The sequence below is a fragment of the Onychomys torridus genome, chromosome 13, assembly GCF_903995425.1.
Source record: "Onychomys torridus chromosome 13, mOncTor1.1, whole genome shotgun sequence".
Lineage (NCBI taxonomy): Eukaryota > Metazoa > Chordata > Mammalia > Rodentia > Cricetidae > Onychomys > Onychomys torridus.
Window position 1 is genome coordinate 10,639,215 of NC_050455.1, and position 20,521 is coordinate 10,659,735.

A 20,521-nucleotide genomic window follows, 5' to 3' on the forward strand; every position below is an offset into this window, starting at 1 on the left:
ACAGAAATTTAATTTTTATTTACCTTGTGATTAACTTTGTGTGTGTGTGTGTGTGTGTGTGTGTGTGTGTGTGTGTGTACACGTGCCTGTGTACACATAGGAAGTCAGAGGACAACTTGCAGGAGCAGGTTCTCTCCTACACTGTGGGTCCCAGGGAGGAAACTCAGGCACCTTCACTCTCTGAGTCGTCTCAAAGGTCAAAGGTCAACAGCAGAAAATGATTTATCAAAAGGAAAAACAGTCACTTCATTCAAACCCTACTTTTGGCAAAGAATTAAACGACATCTTCACTGAGAACCAGAAAGAATGTTACAATGAATGCGTATACTCTCTCCCTTTCTTTGATAAACAGCCCATCAGTCATGATCTCTTTCTCTAGTTCAAAGGCATCATGTGATCTCCCCAGTGCCATGAGGACCTCCTGGCGTATCTGTGTCCACACTTGATTCGAGACTAAGACAACTGACAGGTGAGCTATCAGACGGTGTCTTCCTGATTTCAGAGAAGTTTCAACTTTCTGATTTGACTTGTTTAGGGAACAAAACAATACTTTTAAACAGCCACAGTTAGCAAGGCAGCCAATGGGGAATAGACAGATACCTGGTACAAAACCACTGGGGTAGATGTGATTGTATCAGACTGTCTGCTTCCACTAAAATGTAAGGAAGAGATTTATTGTCATGTGACCATGGTAACTGGGCAAAACTGTCATTCGTGGGAACATATATAGGTCACTGCTCGTAACTGAAAATAATTCTGGGCCTGAATTTAAAAAGCAAAATAGAAAACAAAGGGGTAAGGTGGTTCTCATAGGCTGCCTCACCTGATTCAACACCAAAACAGAACAAAAAAAAAAAAAAGTACTTACATCCAATTCCTGAAGCCATATTAATACCAGATGTAACCCAAGAGAGTAAGGCAGATTACCTGGGGTCCTGAATTTTCCTGAAACAGTGAACTGTGTATTAATTCGAAAAGGTATCCCAATGTCCACGTTATAAAATTTGTTTCCTCAGTAAGATTCAGCACGGTCGTCAATTTCCCCACCACTGGGAGGAGGAACCAGCTCTGGGTCACCTGCCTATACTCCTGTCTCACAAGACATCAGCAACAGTAACATTATAATCTGCTGTCATTCTGTCAAATTAAATACTGCATTAGCCACAGAAAAATAAGCGGATAACATACAAATATCTCCATCTGCAGGAGTTCTGATTTTTCACTATTTTGAGTCACAAAAATGTCAAAAGGTAAATATTTTAGAAACACCTCTAAGAAATAAACGTGGAAAGACTGGTGTCACGACAGACAGGGAAGGATTTTAATTTCTGTATGATTTGGTTTGTGGCCATTAGCATTACCAAAACTATGACAGAGGATCACAACTTCAAGCCAAGCGTCAACACTAGAGCTAAGGGAGTAAAGTTTCTCACACCCAGAACCCCTCCCTCTTCGCTCTTGGGGAAGGTCCACCTTGCGGGTAGACGGTGTTTGTTTGAAATCTGTGAAAGTATGGGAATAAGATCTTACGTAGAATATGAGATACTTTTCAAGAATCTTTATAATTGATCATTTTCAAAGTAAGAACACTGTTTGGGCTTTTGTTGTTTGGTCATGGAAAACCTCATCCAAATTGAGGATGAGTGTGGACTTGGCAGTAGGTAGGGAGACATATTTCAGAAGTTACAGTATCCACACATTCAATGAACCAATTTTAAGGTAAGTCTAGAGGCCCTAGGTTCAATCCCCAGCGCCACAGAAAGGGGGGCGGCATTAAATTACACTTTTGGTGAGAAAATTTTAATAACACTGAAGATTTCTTGGAAGTGAAAAAAAAATAGTTTGAATGACTGGCTGATATGAAAGGGAAACTGTGTACGTTTGATAATTAAAGTTGAAGTTATTTTTAATCTAAGCATTTATCTTCATAAAAATAGAGCATCTAATTTCTCATCTGTAGAAGCACTACTGGATTTTCCCTAAGCTCATTCTTAAAAAAAAGTTTTTAAAAGAAGATATTCTCTTTTGTTCCTCTTAACTGGAAATAATAATGCTGTTCATTATGAAACTGAAAAAAATACAGTATATAAAGACAACCTTGGGAACTTTTTTTTTTTTTTGAGGCACAAGATCCCTGACACTTACATTGGAGGTACATAGAGACAGTTAACGTGAAGAGGTCCTGTACAGCATGTCACTTCACAACTTTGAAGGTTTTCTTGGTAATACTCATGCAGTGCGCATAAACAGTATGGCTGTTGACTTGGCAAAATCTGATGAGATTGCAAGCAAGGAAAAACAGAACAAAACCAAACCAAACCAGGTAATTCTGGCAGGAAGAAAAGCTGTGTGCGTCTTTCCCTCTTTCCTTCCGAGCCCTCAGAGGGCTGGGCCTGGGCCCACAGGAGGCTGAAGGTCTAAAGCTGAACATCAGTAGAACAGTTACTGTATCCATCACAGATATTCCCTTCACGCCATACAAGGCTTAACCTTTGTTTCGAGACATAGATTTACATAATTTTCCCCATGCAAATAAAAAAATGTCTATAAAAGTCCAATGAAGGCATAACCAATCACATGCAAAATTGTGACATCTTATTTTTCAACAATTTGAACACATTTAATTTACATCACATATGTACAAAATATGTTTTGAACAGAAATAAAAGCATTCTCTTGAATTAAATTATAGATTTCAGTATAAAAATCTTCTCTTTGTAGGGAGTTCTCTTCACTTCCAATCCCAAGCAATGGGTTCAGGTTTCTACAATGCTTGCCATGGAGGATGCCCCAAAGCAGGGAGGAGAGTGGGGGAGTGTGATGGTATGGAGTCCCACGCTGTAAACATTAAGGACTGCTGGCTCTTTTCACAGACTGGGACATTGAGACATGTCAATCTCTAACCTCCATGGAGAGTACACTCCAAGCCAAGTTCACAATCCAGCACTGTGGTCTACCCCACCACGAGAGACTTCTTTTAATAGTCTTCAATTGGAGCTAACTCTGGCATGAGGTTTACAGATATATTTGTATACAACCTATCAACCAGTATTTTGGGTGTGTATAATAAATTGTTCAATCCATCGATGTACTGACGCTCCTTGGAATACCTTAGTAATTTATACCTAAAGAAAAAGCAGTAAACTAGATAAGAATATAAACATATATTGTCTACATTTATCTGTCTATATCTCTCTATATACACAACACACTCACACACACACACACACACACACACACACACACACACACACACACACAGAGTCAGAGAGACAGAGAGACAGAGACTATAACAGCAATCCAAGGAGACCTTTGATCATGGAAGTAACTTCCTTCTATTTATCTTCCTTAAATATGCAGTATATTAGTTTTGAAGCCTGGAAGTCTCGAGATGACCATTAAACTTACCGCCCTAAGAACTGTACTTCTCCCCGATGGTGATGAGGGATAGATGTGTATTTTCCCAAGTCCCCCTCCGGCCGGGTTACATTATACCCAGCATAGTGAACTCTGCAAGGCAATGTAGAATGGACTGAATGAATTTCAGAACAAAAAAAGGAGAACAAAAACAGATTTAAGAACTCCAAACTTTTCAGCCTGAAGTCTCCTTTCTTAGAAGAGGCAGATGTGATTTACAAACTATACAGAATTTGGAAACTCAATAACTAAGCAACTTGTGCCTCACCATACCTGTTCCAAAGGTCGTCGTCCTCTCCTCCCCAGCCCCAGAAGGCATTGGGAAAGCCGTTGATCTTCCTAAACTGCTCCACAGTCAGGCCACTCACCCCACCGAAGAACTCCTTATATGGAAGACTGCAAAAGAGATCACGACACAGTGGTCCACATCAGCCAGGACAGCCGGCCGGCCACTCATGTTCCACTTCTCATAGAGCTTGATACACACTTCTAGTTTCACAAAAGCAAGCTGACTTAGAGGGGGAAAATTGTTCCGGAAAATGTGGCCAGAGAAATGAAATATTCTCACAGAACAGCAAAGCAAGCATTTGCATTAAATGTAAAATAAAAACATGCGTGGCAACTGAAATTTAATAGTACTTTTGCTTTATGACTCAAGACCCAGGGTTCAAAAAATACATATTATTCTCACAAAAAAAAAAATGTGTTTAAACATGCTAGTAACTATCAATGCAATGCTAAATCTTGCTAAACTAAAAGCATTTTAAAAAATTAACTGACTTTATTTATAAGCATAGTATTTGTTACATAGAACAGAATAAACATAAATCAGGAAGAAATACATGTTTAATTTCGAAATGAACTGCTATTTGTAAAATTACTCTACTTATTTGGATTAAACTCACAAAATACTCATAGATATTTAATGTATAGTTTTAGAACATTTCCCACATGTTTGTTGGGGGGGTGCCATGCTGCCCTTGTAGTGGGTCAGGTCTTCTTCTTGTAGGGGGACAGCTTGCAGGAGTCGGCTTTCTCTTCTCCACGTGGGCCCCAGAGGTCAAACTCGGGTTATCCACTTACCACCAGGCACTTTAACCTGCTGAGCCCTCTCTCCAGCTCCAAATAGAGTTCTTTTTAATGGGCTAGTATTTGGGGGGGGAACCTTATTTTTAATTTAGGTATTATTTTCCCTCCTCTAACTCAAATTCCAAGGAGCTGGTCAAACTCTGAAACACTTAGAATGTTTGTTTATTACATTTGTTTATTTGCTTATGTGCCTGAGAGGGCCACTATCAGAGGATACCTTTGAGAGTTGCATTCTGTACATAACAGAAACACAGAAATAAGTCTAAGTTAAATGAAAGTATCACAAATGCACTAAAGATCATCAGTATTTAAAAAAAAAAAAACTTAACAGTGCTTCTCTTACACTGTCTAAATAGTAGACTAAACCCAGCAGGACAGGTCAGGGCATGGCCGTCACTGTGAGCATCCTCCTGCCCAGACCCTGAACCGTTCCCACCATCCCTCTGCTGCCATCCTCTACTTACAATTTTGTGACTTCTTAGCAAGCTTCCACCTACATCTAGACCTCTGGATGGCTCCAAAGGATTGGCTGTGACTTATGCCCCAGGAATTGCTGGTTTTGAAGACGCGTCATGCTCATTCCCACAACAGCTGGGCTAACTTACATTCCCACCAGGATTGTCTACCTTCTCTTTTCCCTATACCCTCACCAGCACTTGTTGCTACTTTTTAAAATATGTGTGCAAAAATATGTGGGTTTTTAGTCAGCCATAAAAGAAAAAAATTTGGCACTGTTTAGAGTGTGGTTTCTTAACCTTCCTAATGCTGCGACCCTTCAATACAGTTTCTCATGCTATGGTGACCCACACCATAAGATTATTTTCATTGCTACTTCATAACTGTAATTTTGCTACTGTTATGAGTAGTAATATAATTATCTGATACTCAGTACGTCTGATATTTGATCCCCAAAGGGGTTGAAACCCACAGGTTGAGAACCACTGGTTCAGAGGAAAATGGATGCACTAGACACCATTATATTAAGCAAAATAAGTCCAATTCAGAAAGACAAACAATACACAATTTCTCTCACCTGTAGAACCCTAGCCCTTATGGAGATACATAAAAGCATATCTATGTGGGAGCATGACTCTCTTGGGGAAGGAATGAGAAAATCAGGAGGAGGAGGAGGAAGGAAGGAAGGAGAATGGAGTCCTCAGTGTGATGGACTTATACAAGAATGTCTTTGTGTCATTGTGTGCATGCAATGGATATTCGCCAATCAAAATGCCCTTGAAAAAAAGCAGATGTCTGGTTACATGAGGTGGCACTGTCCATGGTAAGGCACAACTAAGATGTTCCTGTCTGAGTCATCTGTTTGTGTTTTGCCCAAACCTGTCAACACTGGATCATTAACTTTGATGGGACTGCTTCAGACTGTATACTTAGAGTAACAATTACTTATGTAATGAAGGTATTTCTAGGGGGCTGGGGACATGACTCATTATGCAAAGTGCTTGCCACATGAGCATGAGGAACTGAGTTTGAATCCCCAGCACTCACATAAAAAGCTGGGCCAGTGCTCCCAGCTCTGGGGATGAGATATGTCCCCCGAGGCTTGCTGGCCATCCAGTTAAACCACTTGGCAAACTCCACGTTCAAAACTAAGATGAAAAAAGACTGAGGAAGATACAGGACAGAAAGCTCTGGCCTTCAGATACATACACACATGTGCATATATACCTGCCTATACACACACACACACACACACACACACACACACACACACACACAGGGAGGGGGACATTTGTTTCATATAATTATAGAACAGGTGGTCTGCAGAAGGGCAGGTCTGGACCCTGAACCATCCCTAAGGAGCCAGCATGGGGCACACAGTTAGCTAAGATTAGGGTATGTGATCCCAGAAAGCAGCCTCACAGATAGTCTCAATTGTCCAAGGGAAAGGAAAGCCACCTTGAGAGGACCCTGAGACTAAGCAAGCCCTGGGGGGTAAGAACCCACTTTTAAATCTATGTGCTTACTATAGGGGATCTTTCCCACCGCGCCACATTCAACCTCTGTGTGGTCACAAATGGTCAAACCAGTCCTTGTCCTGGCTCCCCAGCACATGCTGGAATGGAGGATGATATATGTCCCTCAGGGTCCTGAGCAGTCTCAGAGTCCCAACATGCTACTACAAGCACATTATACAGCATCAAGAGTGGACATGCTACTCACATGTACATGTACTTGTCCAGCTTCGCTGCAAAGTGACGCGGCATCTCTCCACATCCGTAATAGTTCCGGTCATTCTCAGGCAGATGATCCACATCGTGGAAGATCACACAGTCCCAGGCGTTGTCTTTCATGGCCTCTTTGAAACCCACATTAAAGAGCATGGCACGATTGAACGGTTGTGTGCCGGTCTCCACAGAGCAGAGAAAATCAGAAATATACTCAGACTTGGCCATGTGATATTTTCCATCACTTCTTAATTTGTCATATCATGGTCAAGTAATAATTATATCTTGGTAATGAAATAAACAAGTCAGAAGCATATGTCAGGCTTTCCAAACATGACCAGGCACCACTTACCAACAGAGAGTTCATTCTGAGGTATCATTGAGTGACCAACACTGTACAGACATTACAGAGTCATACACAAATTATGGCTGCTCTATCACTGGGGATACACCCTGGGGAGAGCCATTATACATGTACAGTGCCGCTGATTGATGATGCCATCACAGGGTACGGGGCTGCAGATTGTTTAAATTTATTTATGATGTATTTTAATGACAAAGAAGAAAACCGGATAGCTTTTACTAACCACTCTACTGGTACACTGCAAATATATGATCATATCAACTTGTATTTCTGCTTTACTTCAAATATGCCAGCTCACAGATTACATCTAACCAAAAAATAAAGATAAAATTAAAAAATACACCAAAGAACACATAAAAACAACTTTAAAACAGTACTTTCTACTGTTGCTTTCTGTGATATTAGAAATGAAGACCAAGGGGGTGCTCCGAAGCTAGGCTCAGCACTCAAGAGCCCCGTCTGCTCTTCCAGAGGCACCGAGTGTGTTCCCAGCACACACACAACCATCTGTGACTCCAGCTCCAAGGAGTCTGATGTCTCTGACCTCCTCAGGACCTGCACTCAATTGCACACACCCACTTAATGTAATAAAAATAAATAATTTTTATTAAGATAGAAGGGGGAGCGTGTGGCTCAGTGATAAGAATGCTTGGAATCCTGGGTTTGCTCCCTAACCTGGGGGATGGGGAAAAATTAAGGCAGGAAACTGAAGGCGACTCACAAGCAGACCATTCTCTACATAAAAAAGATGGGCATCCTCTTGAAAGGACAGATGTACTCTGAGGGACTTGGAAGTCTTGCTGTTTACAGTCCACCAAGAGCATTTTCAACACCACACACCCAGCTTCCTTCCTATTGCAGACATCCTACATTACAGTGTACTGGTAACAGTTTCTTTGTTTTACCCTCTGTTCCTGCTTATCATAAGACAAGAACATTTTAACGGACACAACAGAGGAACCTATTACATAAAATCCAAGTTCCTCTACTGCAACCACCTTCCTTTATTCATAATGATGATACAAGTCTGCTGCAAACAGCAGAACTTGCTTTGGCATCTAAGGAAGATGAAAGACATTTACAAATGCCTTAGCAAATCTTATAAAACCATTCCCCAACACCTAAGAAAGAGGATTTAGGCGGGAGTAAAGAAGCCACGCAGTGCAGCTGGCATCAGTGTGGGGGCACAGGTTCCGCAGGAACCCGAGGGCACAGAAAGCACACTGCTTTTATAAGGAAAGGGAGGCAAATTATAACATTATTACTGGCACATCAATATCGGCTTTAATAAACTATTTTTTTCTAAAGTCTTAAAATCTACTTCTGGGAGATGGAGAGATGGCTCAGAGGTCAATTCCCAGCAACCACATGGTGGCTCACAACCACTTGTAATGAGATCTGGTGCCCTCCTCTGGCCTGCAGGCATAACACTGTATAATACATACATACATACATACATACATACATACATACATACATACATCTTTAAAAAATCTGCTTCTATTAAATGTGGACATGATACTTAGAGGTTTATTCAGGGACTCTAACCCATTTCCATCAGTCAATAGTGCACTGCTGCAACTTTTGGGCATGTTTGTTCTGGTGTCCCTGTCTACACCTGGATGCTATCTCTTGCCTGGTTAACTTTAGACATTTTCTAGACTTCCTACTCCAGAAGCAGAGGAGCTAAATCATATCACTGCCTTTCCCTCCCACCTCCCAATATGGTTGCCTTGGATTTTTGGTTAAATTAAAGAGGTGTACATTATTAGCACTGTGTACATATTTCTTTAGTGCTGAGTGAATTGATTTTTTTCTTTGTGGAAGAGATTAACTAGTTTTCTGTATAACTAGAAAGGACAGTCAATATAAGCTACACCTTTAGTAACTGATGTAATTACAGACATTTCAAATCCTCTCTCAGTTCCTTATCTCCTCAGCTCAATCTGCACTGTCCTCTCAGGCCAGCCATGTGCCTCTCATCCAGCCTGCTGCTTCATGTTCTTTGTCACCCCTGTCTTTTATGTGGCTTACTTCATTTGCTGAGGTATGTCTTTCAGAAGGTTCTTTTAAAAGCCCACGAATGTGTGCTCTGTGTGTGTGTGTGTGTGCTTTGTGTGTGTGTCTGGTGTGTGTATGTCTGTGTGTGTGTGTGTCTGTCTGTGTGTGTGTCTGTGTGTGTGTGTGCTTTGTGTGTGTGTGTGTGTGTGTGTGGTGTGTGTGTGTGTCTGTGTGTGTGTGGTGTGGTGTGTATGCATGTGTGTGTGTGTGTGTGGTGTGTGTGTGTGTCTGTGTGTGTGCTTTGTGTGTGTGTGTGTGTGTGTGTGTGTGTGTGGTGTGGTGTGTATGCGTGTGTGTGTGTGTGTGTATGTGTCTCTGGTGTGTATACGTGTGTGTGGTGTGTGTGTGTGTGTGTCTGTGTGTGTGTGTATGTGTCTCTGTGTCTGTGTGTGTGTGTGTATATGTGTCTGTGTGTGTGTGTGTCTCTGTGTGTGTGTGTGGTGTGGTGTGTATGCGTGTGTGTGGTGTGTGTGTGTGTGTCTGTGTGTGTGTGTATGTGTCTCTCTGTGTGTGTGTGTGTGCTTTGTGTGTGTGTGTGTGTGTGTATTTCATCAACAAATGACTGAAAATGCCACATTGTACCCTTGTATTGACATTCTGGGTAGAAAGTTCCGGGACAAAGTACCTTTCTTTCTCCAGAATCTCTAAGTCAGGCTTCTAGCCACCTGCAATGGCAGGATAGTTCATACATTCCTGATTCCTACCAGTCATTTTTCCTATAGTCTTCCTAATACCTTTTCTTTTTCAATTTTACCCTAAAATTAGAAAATACTATGCTTTATAATGGATGTGCGATTTAGTCACATGTGCATTGTGAGGGGTCTCACACAAAGACACATGCTTGTTGCTTCTGGAAATCTCTCTCTCTCTCTCTCTCTCTCTCTCTCTCTCTCTCTCTCTCTCTCTGACAGGGACTCTCTATGTAGCCCTGGCTGTCCTAAAACTCTCTATGTAGAGCAGACTGGCCTTGAACTCACTAAGACCTCCCTCCCTCTGCTTCCCAAGTGCTGGCATTAAAGGCAGGCCCAGCTTTGGAAATTTTTCTTCTATTTTTTTTTCCTTTAGCCCTTTCCTTCTACATTCCTAAAAAAAAATTTCTGCTGCGGTTCTCCAGAATTCTGATGAGTGAGTGTATTAGTTATATATTAACGTATTAAAAATCTTGGCAAAACTTGGTGACTTAAGAAAAGCCATAGGTGGGAGATGTAACTTGTTGACAGTGTTGGATCCCTAGTACTAGGGAAAATGAACAGAAATAAAACGATGCTGACCACGTCATCTACAGAAATGGAATTCTTATGAGCAGAGCAGAGAGCCTGTGCCAATGGCCCACTCTCCACTCAAGACTACTTCTTCTGTGTAGTGGTTCCTCAGGCAGCTTACCTTGTATCCCATTGGCCTCTTGGAGGACCATTATCCTCACATGAATGAGGTGCTTTTACATTCTACTTCCTTCTGTTTTAGTTCTACTGTAGGAGTTATTTTGTCTCTCAGCTGTTCTTTCAAAAGCTTTCACCTACCACATTTCAGTTTCACTGACGTTCTATCTGATGGCTCTTCCTTTACGGCAAACCATTCTCCTTTCAGAAATGATCTTTCACTTTGCCCTTAGCTCCATGGATCCCGATTGTGTGTCTTTGTTGATTCAGTCTTTGGGGTTTCTTTGTTCTCTCGTTACCTTGCTTGACTGTGTCTCCTTTGGAGACATTTTCTTTAAAACCTGGAGCTCTGTGGCTGCCTATTCATGTCTAAGACTAAAGTACTAAAGAGCCAAGGACATCTCCCTAGTACTCACACCGCATATCACTGTATCATTAAATAATTCTACTCTAATTAAAACCTGACCCAACCACTGTTGACAATGTCCTGAGCCACCAGAGCCCAAGTCATTATCATATCCTTTTCGATGACTACAGAAGCTTTCTAACTGGTCTCCTGGTTCCCTTCCTGTCTCACCTATCGCTCATTCTCTGCATAGAACCCACTGGTTTTTCTTTAAAGCTGTCTGCACATGACATGATTATTTGCTATCTCTCCCTTCCAGAACAGTGAGGGGCTTTAGTTGGTGTGACGGGGAGCCCCAATGAAGGGTTGTCTAAGATCAGGTTGGCCTGTGGGCATGCCTGTGAAGGATTTACCTTGATTGCACTGATTAACATGGAAAGACCAAGCCCACTGTGGGCAGTACCATTCCCTGGCTTTGGGTCCTGAACTATACGAGAATAGAGAGGACAAGGAGAAGCAGGTATGAGTGTATTCACCTCTCTCTGCTCTTGACTGTGGAGGATATATTTCATCACCATTTATAATACAGCTAATCTTTTCCTAGTTAGCCCTTTGTTGGAAGTGAGTTCTGTACTTTCTTGTCCTGTTCCATTAAATGTGCTTGCCTGCTTCTATAAGAAGTTCTTTTGCATTTCTGCCTCCATTCTTAGTAGAATATACAACAAAATTAATAATGAGCAAAGTGTGTATTACTAAAGGCTGCTATTTTTTGTGGCAAATATTCTGATTTTTACTGAAGACTATTTTTACTAGGGCCAGAAGAATAATATCCAATTAAAGGTTTTTCTTTGGTGGTTTATTCTGAATTTTAAAAAAACAAAACTTCTCAGCTTTTACTGTGTGGTTAATATGACCCTTCAAGTTTTATCCCTGGTATATGCATTAACATGTCCCTAGCTTGTGTATTCTCCTTACTCCATTGAGACAGGATCTCACTGTACAACTCTGTCTTGCCTGGTTGGTACTCCCTATACAGACTGGGCTGGCCTTTTCACAGAGATCCAATTGCCCCTGCCTCCCAAGTACTGAGATTAAAGCATGTGTACTCATGCCTGGCCCAAGCATGTGTACTTTCTGACGTGGCAACTTATCCTATAAAAATTGACCTTTTAAAAGATGATAACAAGTCAGAATTTTAACCTACTTTCATGATGGTTGTGGTTGTGAATCTACATTGTGATCAGAAACTGCTAGTTATCTAGTTTTTTGAAATATCATTCACCCATAATGTGTAGGAGGTGAGCACTCTCTGGAGTTTGGTGCTGTTGAATGACTGAGTATGTGATGAAGACATCTACCAGAGCACCTGAGGTGTGCATTTTAACTCTCAAGTCTGTTAGGTCTGAATCTGAGACTTGACTGATACTAAACCAGGGATACACATTTGATATCACAGGACAACTGAAGAGACCCCAGAAATCCAGGGTATCTAGGGGTGTGCATGGATTTGTCTCCTTTCTGAAGAAGAAGAAGTGAGAGGTAAAGAAAAGTCTGTTAGGTTATTAAACCCACAAGGACAAACCCACTTCCAACAAAGGGGATAATGGGGGAAAAATGAGCTGTTTTATAAATGGTGATGAAATAACCAAAAACCCACAGGCCAAAAGAAAAACACCCAACCCTCCATCCTCACCTCACACCACATATAAAGATTAACTCAGAGGGATTAGGCCAAATAGGAGAGTTAATACCACAAACGTTCTGGAGGAAAACATTCTGCAAGAATCTGAGAACCATTCTCAACCTCAAAACAAGAAGCAGGAACTATGAAAAAATATCAAATAACTGGACTTTATTAAAACTAAAACCTTTACTTTTCAATAAAACCCTGCCTGGGGTTGGAGGTGTATCTCAGTGGTAGAGTATATAAATAGCAGTGCAAGGCCGATCCCAGCACGGAAGGGGAAGAAAGCAAACACTATCAAGAAAATAAAGGGCAGACCACAGTCTGAAGATGAATACTTGCCAAGCATGACTCACAAGAGACTTACAACTAGAATGCACAAAGAATTCTGCAACCCAACGAAAAGACATTTCAATTAAAATAACAGAAAAGGGTTAAACAGAGACTTCCTAACCTACATGAACAGCAAAGGCATGAAAAAAAAAAATGACCAACGCCATTAATCAGTAGGAAAAATGAAAGATGCAACAAGAATCTACAGACTCCTTGACCATGTCAAGTGTGGGAAAGACCACAGGTGATTGGAAGGGCCAGTATGATGGCGAGCTTTAATTGTCCACTTGGCACAACCTAGAATCACCCGAGAACAGAGCTCAATGAGGGACCGTCTATATTGGGTCAGCCCATGGGCATGTTTGTGGGGATCATAATTAAGTTAATTGGTGTGGGTAGAGCCAGCCCACTGTAGGTGGCACTGCTTCCTGCCTGTCTGGAGCTGGGTGAGTGAAGAACAGGGAGCCAAGCTAAGCCTGGCAGCAGGTGAGCACATAATCTCTTATTCTCAACTCCCAACTGTGGGAGTAATGACTATTTTAAGGCCCTGCCATGATGGACTCTAAGGTAGAGTTGTGAGCTAAAAATAAGTCCTTTCCCCTGAGTGGCCTTTTGTCAGGGTATTTTATCACAGCAACAGAAATGAAATGGTCAGTATACATCAGTACAAAGTACACTGCCTACCGCTGAGGTTACAGAAAGAGAGGCCTGGATCAGTAGAGACCTCTCTATACAAGGGTTAGTGCACTATTTTAGGTTTCTGAGACAGTGCTTTACAAAAGAATATAAATAAAACAACCAAATTCTTTCGTTACACTTATGGTCTTTAAACAAAGGCACGGACTGCAACATCAAGGCAAGGTCACTTCAATTTGATATAGACTATGCCAGCTTGTATAGTATCCATTCAAGGCAAATAGAATGAAGTTATTTTGTTTGGTTTGTTTTTTGCTTTGTCAATATTTATTTATTTATTTGTTAAATCTACTCTCTTCCTGGGTATCTCTTATTCTGAAAAACACTCTAGACTCCCATCTGGAAGGGATATTGGGCATCACAGACTCGGTTCTCTATGTAATTTCTTTGCCCTATCAGTTATTGGATGGGCATTTCCTCACTGAGCTGGTCTCTGCCATGAAAGGGATAGTGTTCTATCATTCACATCAGCCTAAGTGCAGCTGACAAGCTATATATGTGGGTCTACAACAGAAACAAGAAACATAATTATAAAAATGGAAAACTATAAAGACAGAACAGAAAGTGTCCATTACATACCACTTCTCTCTTTAAGGATTACTACCTGGCTCTACTAAGGCACCCTTAATTACCTAATAAGGTTGAGGCAATGTTAGCTTTCAAGGCTAGCCAGCAGTAGTTCCCCCGGACAAACGAACCTCCCATCAAGAATTATCAATGCTTCACATTGGAAAAACAATATGATACCTTTATCCTTCACTTTATGTATTTAAATTAATAGGTCAGAAATGGAAAGCACTTTCAAAACAAAACACAGTGGATGTGTCTGAGATTATTCACATAATGAATACATGCATCATTCAGAATAGGACAGGCTGTTGATGACACGCCACTGTGCACCATCATGAGCCTCAGACAGCTGCACAGGACTAAATACTCCTGAGTAACCTGTATTACAAAAGAAGCAATGTCCCCAAGTAAATTGCCCTTTGTGGAGGTTTTTTAAGAACAAAGCAAACTCATAAATATAAGAAAAGCAGAAATTGAACAATGTTACAAGTTCAGCCTTTAATCCTATAGGATGAATATCATCCAGTTACTTATAAACCAGTTTGACAATCCAATTGGCAGTATAAAGCCATAAAATATATATCAAAGCTATCATCTCAAAGTTAAGCATAATCTCTGCTCAAATCATTTGACCAAATTGCAATTATTACAAGAAAAAAAATACAAGTTCAATCCAAATATGATTTCATTCCACCCCAATCCTAATCTAGGATGAGTCATCCAAGGACCTTGGCTGACTAGTCTTAATCAAATTCCATCTCAAGTTGAAATTCTGCTGTGAAACAATCCTCTATACACTGTGAATATGTATTACTCTCACTGGTTAATAAAAAGCTGACTTGCCAGTAGCCAGGCAGGAAGTAGAGGCAGGGCAACCAGACATAGAGGACTCTAGGAGGAAGAAGGGCAGAGTCAGGAGAAACAGCAGGAGCCACAGAGGGAGCAGGACATGCTGGAGGATAAATAAAGCCACCAGCTACATGGCAGAATGTAGACAAATAGAAATGGTTTAATTTAAGTTGTAAGAGCCAGTTAGTAATAAGCCTGAGCTATGGGCCAAGCATTTGTAATTAATATTCAGCCTCTGAGTCAGTTATTTGGGACTGGGCAGTCAGGACAGGAAAACTCTGGCTACAAAGTTCTAGAATATTTAGTGGCATTTTGAAAACTGTCCTCACCTGTTCGATAACATAGAAGGCAAATTCCAGCCGCTGTTTCTGGAGCATTGGAATCAGGTGCAGGAAGAAAATTGGAAGATGTTCATGGCGGTTACGGAAGGGAATGAGAACTGCCACCTTCGAAACAGAACAGAACAGAACACTTGCAGTGTGAGTAAGGCCGTGTTTCAGCAAGCCCTGCAAGTGCACAGAACCACAGAGCCTTGGAGACTTCTAGTGCCTTCAAGTCATAGCTTGTGAATATTCTCATCAGACTTACACAGGGTGCTCACACAGGTGCGGCCCTTGCTTCATTCCCATTAAGGTCTTGTGAAGCTAGAGGGACAGATATATTCTGAACAATTCTTAAGCATCACTCACTGCCCACCACCACCAACACACACACACACACACACACACACACACACACACACACTCAAACTTTACCAGAGAAACAAAATCTTATAGGTCAGATTCTGACCTTCACAAAGCTAAAGTATGTTCTAATTCATTTTCCTTAACGTCTGAGTATTATTGTAGTTGTTAACTTGTTATTAAAACTTGATATCAACACAGGAAATTTTCTATACATGATAAATTCCAAAAGTCACCAAATTTTCAAACAATTTAACAATGAAAAGGTTACTAAAACATGTCTGAAAGAGCCATAAACCTTGAGTTTGTTGAAATTTTTATCTAGATCAAATATATTGACCCAAGCAAATAAAAACTACAAATAATTGAGAATGCAAAGTTCCAGGACTCATTTTACTTGTAAAATCAGGACATGACCTTAGACATTGTTAACACCAAAAAAAAAAAAAAAAAAAAAAAAAAAAATCAGCAGTAGAGCTGATGGTGTAGTCTGAGGTAAAACACGTGCGTGGGTCCTGGATTCAGTTCCCAACACCAGAAAAAGAAAACAAACAAACAAACAAACAAACAAACAAAAATGACATTTAGCCACGTGTATTGCCAGAGTTGCAAGCGGGACAAGATTGAGTCAAGGGTTTCCTTAGAAGGGGAAGAAGACCCCACTTAGTAAATGTGAGGGCATCTAGACTAGAAAGGCCACACTTCTTTCCTTCACTGATGTGACGGTCTACGAGGCTGGCATTTCCATGCTGCCATTGGCGGTGTTACATTTGACAAGTCATAGGACCCACTATGATTCTGATGCCCTGTGGACACCACTACCATTTGATGTTCCCCAGAAGATATCTTTGAGCTCAGGACCGTGAGGACCTGGATGATGCTATAGCAGCATCAATACGCCCTCCCTAGTCCCCACGTGGTGAGTACTGAAGTTGCCCAGCAGGGACCGCCGGGCTTCGGGATGGTTGGCACATGTGAGGAATTCCTAAATCAATAAGCAGCCAACCAGCTCACGGGGCCCTGGTTCACAGTGAATGCAGGGACGGCTAAGGAAAGTCCGGGGGGGGGGGGGGGCAAGTCACATGGTGAGGGGTGTGTCCTTCCTCTGCCCCTTACCCAAGGTCTGTCAGTGGGAGGTGTAGCAGAATCTATCCTCCTGGCTTTGCATCTGGCTACAAGCTGCCGACTAGGACTTAATACAAACGGGCCCCAAAGCAGTTAAGGCAAATCAGAGATATTGGGCAGGGAGATGGGACATCAGATAGAATTGCAACAAACCGGCCCCTGAAGGTTGTCCTCTGTCCCCTCCCCCATGTCACACATGCCACACGCCTCATACACAAAATGATAAATACATTTTTAAAGTCAAATTATAGGGGCTAGAGAGATGACTCCGTGGTTAAGAGCGCTTGCTGCTCATTCAGAGGACCTGAGTTCCATGGTTTAAGTGGCTCACAACTGCCTGTAACTCCAGCTCCAGTTCTAAGAGATCTGATATTCTTATCCAGACACATGCACACACACATACACATAAATCTAAAAAAAAATAAAATTATAGATACATAAGCAAAGAAGCCACCAAATGGGTGAAAGTCTGTATTAAAGATCACACGTGTGAATGAAATACAGTCATGCTGAGGAGCTGAACATGTAAGGATCGGCAAATACCAAGTGACAACCCTTAATATAGTGTGTTCTTCAGTGCAGCATCTAAAATACCAAGAGCTGGTTTGGGTTTGGAGGTTTGTTGTTGTTGGTTGTTGTTGTTTTTTAATCTTAGTAAGAAACTGAGAATGTTAGAAAAGAAAGTATCCTGTAAACAAAAGGAGCTAAGTATGACATTTTAATAGTAAATGCACATCCAAATCACAATCAGATGCTATCACATTTTAAGTGACTGGCCTAAAGCTGTGTGTGTGTGTGTGTGTGTGTGTGTGTGTGTGTGTGTGTGTGTGTGTGTGAATTAAAATTAAGTTAGATAATATCATAAAAATTCACTACTTGTGGAGCGATATCCTTAATAGCTTGTAATTGATTGTTGAGAAAAACAGTGCAGTGTCCCATGGTCATTCATGTTGAGGGTTATCAGCCTTCCTTCCACACATGTGGACTTGCAGAAGCCCCTCTCTTGTGGATGGACCAGGGGAGATGGAGGACATTTGCTCACTGCCTTCTACACTTTATCTTTCCAAGTCCTTCCTCACCCCCTCTTGTTCAAGAAAAATCACTTCCCATTTTAAGACCACTAATCTTACTGAATAATTTCTGCACTCCCTCTCACACTATGTCCTCTTAAGTTCACTGTGAAGAGACAATCAAGAGAATGTCTGCCATGTAGACTTCGCCCAGCAAGTTCCTGCCCCTTCTGCACACGCTGAAGCGTACCACCATCTAACCCAGCATGGCGCACCACCGTCTACCTGCCCCAGCATGGCACACCACCATCTACCTGCCCCAGCATGGTGCACCACCATCTACCTGCCCCAGCATGGCGCACCACCATCTACCTGCCCCAGCATGGCGCACCACCATCTACCTGCCCCAGCATGGCGCACCACCGTCTACCTGCCCCAGCATGGCGCACCACCGTCTACCTGCCCCAGCATGGCGCACCACCGTCTACCTGCCCCAGCATGGCGCACCACCGTCTACCTGCCCCAGCATGGCACAGCTTTACGCCAGGTTGTTCAGAGTCCAGCTAGCTGTTGGCACTGAATTAGATGGAAGTGAGCATGAGCTGCTGAGCTCTCTTTCTCCTGGGATGATTTAGTTCTACCTTCTTCCTCTTCTTCCTCATTTCCAGTGCCTACAGGAACAAATGTCAGACTGATAAAGAGGGAGGGGGCAGTTCTGTCTCCTCTAGATGAGTATGTCTGATGACTTTGTTCAAGAATTGGCTTGTGTCACTGAACATCTCATGTAGGCTGAAGCTGTGGTTAAGACCCATCCCTGAGGGACCTTGGGTGAGATGAGGAACTTTGAGCTTCTAATTAGGACAGTATTATCAAACCTTAGCCTGTACATACCAGACCTCACGTGAACCCTGCATGGAAAGCCATCATCACAGCTAACCACCTGAAAAGCACCAATTTGTTCTTCTCCAAGTCCCCTGTGGAAACATGACTATCTTTGAAGAATCTTCCTCTCAACCCTACAGTATCAGGAATACCCAGAGAGTTTTGGACTCTCTAATATTGAAAGATTGCGGTGCCAAGTGACTTGGTACTTTAAAAAAGAGAGAGAGAGGGGGAGAGAGGGAGAGAGAGAGAGAGAGAGAGAGAGAGAGAGAGAGAGAGAGAGAGAGAGAGAGAGAGAGAGAGCCTCAAAGATTAAGACTCAAGTGGAGAGCAGACTTTAGCATGTGTCTAGCAACTGCTTTCTTCCTTCCCTCCGAATTCTACACCATGAGAATGGGGCACCATTAGACTCATACATGGCAGGCAAAGGCAGAGGGTAATTAAACATGGCAAGTGTAGCTCACCTCTGAAGGACCTTCAAATGTCCTCCAGTTGTTTAAGTTCAACTTAAAACTAAAGACTACATTTTCACTGTGATGGCTGGTCTTGGTTGTCAGCTTGACTACATCTAGAATTACCCAAAGCCCAAGCAGCTGGGCACACCTGGAGGGGATTTTTTTTCTTAATTAAATCATTTGAAGTGGGAAGACCCACTTCTAATCTGGATCTCTAGAGGTGAGAAGATCCACCTTTAATCCAGACCACACCTTCTGCGGGCAGCCTATATGAAGGACATGGAAGAAAGAAGCTTGATCTCTTTGCCTGCTTGCTCTGTTCTCACTGGCAAGTCCGTTCCTTCGCAGGCATTAGAGCTTACTTCTTTGAGATTCTGGCAAATACCGAAGACCAACTGAGACATCCAGCAACTACTAAATTCTTGGACTTTCCATTAGTAGACAGCCAATGTTAGCCTAGCCTATAAGCTACTCTAATAAATCCCATCTACACACACACACACACACATACACACACACACACATATTCATTTTGTAAATTCTGTTTCTCTAGAGAACCTTAACTAATACATTCACTACAGTGGCTCAAAGCTGAACTAGGCACTATCATACAGCACCTACATAAAAGAAACTAAATTTTTTAATCCTTAAATTACTTTGCTCCCAGGAATTTCTCCAGTCCTCTTCAGTCATGTGAATACACCACCCACTAAAGCTCTAATTAAGAATGACCCCTGTGGTTCCAGCTGTGCCAGAAAGTAAAAGACAATATGCTAGAAAATATAAGACCTACCCAGTACAAGCCACAGTAAGCAGAGTGAACAAGCTTTCTGATCCGAAGCTATCCCACCAGTACAATACACACGCCATGCGTCCTGTTTATGTCTTAGCCTCCATGTTATCCCTCAGTCTTCATGATTATGTTTTTCCTTACACAGCGTTCAACATATGCACTCATTACTCAAGTAATAAAAATAACCCATTTTCCAAGGGCATTTTCTAAAGTAGACTGTTTCATATCTATACAACTGTTCAGAGGATCTATCAAGAAATAGGAAAATTCATTTATGCAATTATAAAATAGAACATTTTCCTAAAATTTGTACTGAAATGCATTGAAGTAGCTTTGTAACTTGCTTGAAGTCATGAGAAAACGGAACTGTTTTACACTTTTATACTTTTAGTAAGGCCACAAAGGCACTTATTAATCTTATAAGGCCCACTCAACAAAACTGCATTATTTAGTGCTCAGCTACACAGGAGGGAGGCAGAAAGAAAGGCATGCATCCCTGAACAGAAGGCGGTCAAGGTCAAGTCAATGTCACAGGATCTTTATCAGACAATGAACAGCATATAAGTCTCCTCCCTGCTGGGGATTTTTTTGATACTAACATA

General features: G+C 41.7%; 1 protein-coding gene across 1 annotated transcript in view; it reads right to left on the reverse strand.

Annotated features, from left to right (window-relative positions):
- Nucleotides 1-2,106: 2,106 nt before the first annotated feature.
- B4galt6 (beta-1,4-galactosyltransferase 6) overlaps nucleotides 2,107-20,521 on the reverse strand; it is a 64,799-nt gene continuing 46,384 nt past the window's right edge. The window contains exons 5-9 of the mRNA XM_036204867.1: nucleotides 15,301-15,417; nucleotides 6,685-6,872; nucleotides 3,691-3,813; nucleotides 3,409-3,510; nucleotides 2,107-3,125 (exon numbers count right to left, since the gene is read on the reverse strand). Of these exons, the coding sequence (XP_036060760.1) occupies nucleotides 2,978-3,125; nucleotides 3,409-3,510; nucleotides 3,691-3,813; nucleotides 6,685-6,872; nucleotides 15,301-15,417 (678 nt within the window). The 3' untranslated portion in view covers nucleotides 2,107-2,977. The remainder of the gene's footprint in view (nucleotides 3,126-3,408; nucleotides 3,511-3,690; nucleotides 3,814-6,684; nucleotides 6,873-15,300; nucleotides 15,418-20,521) is intronic.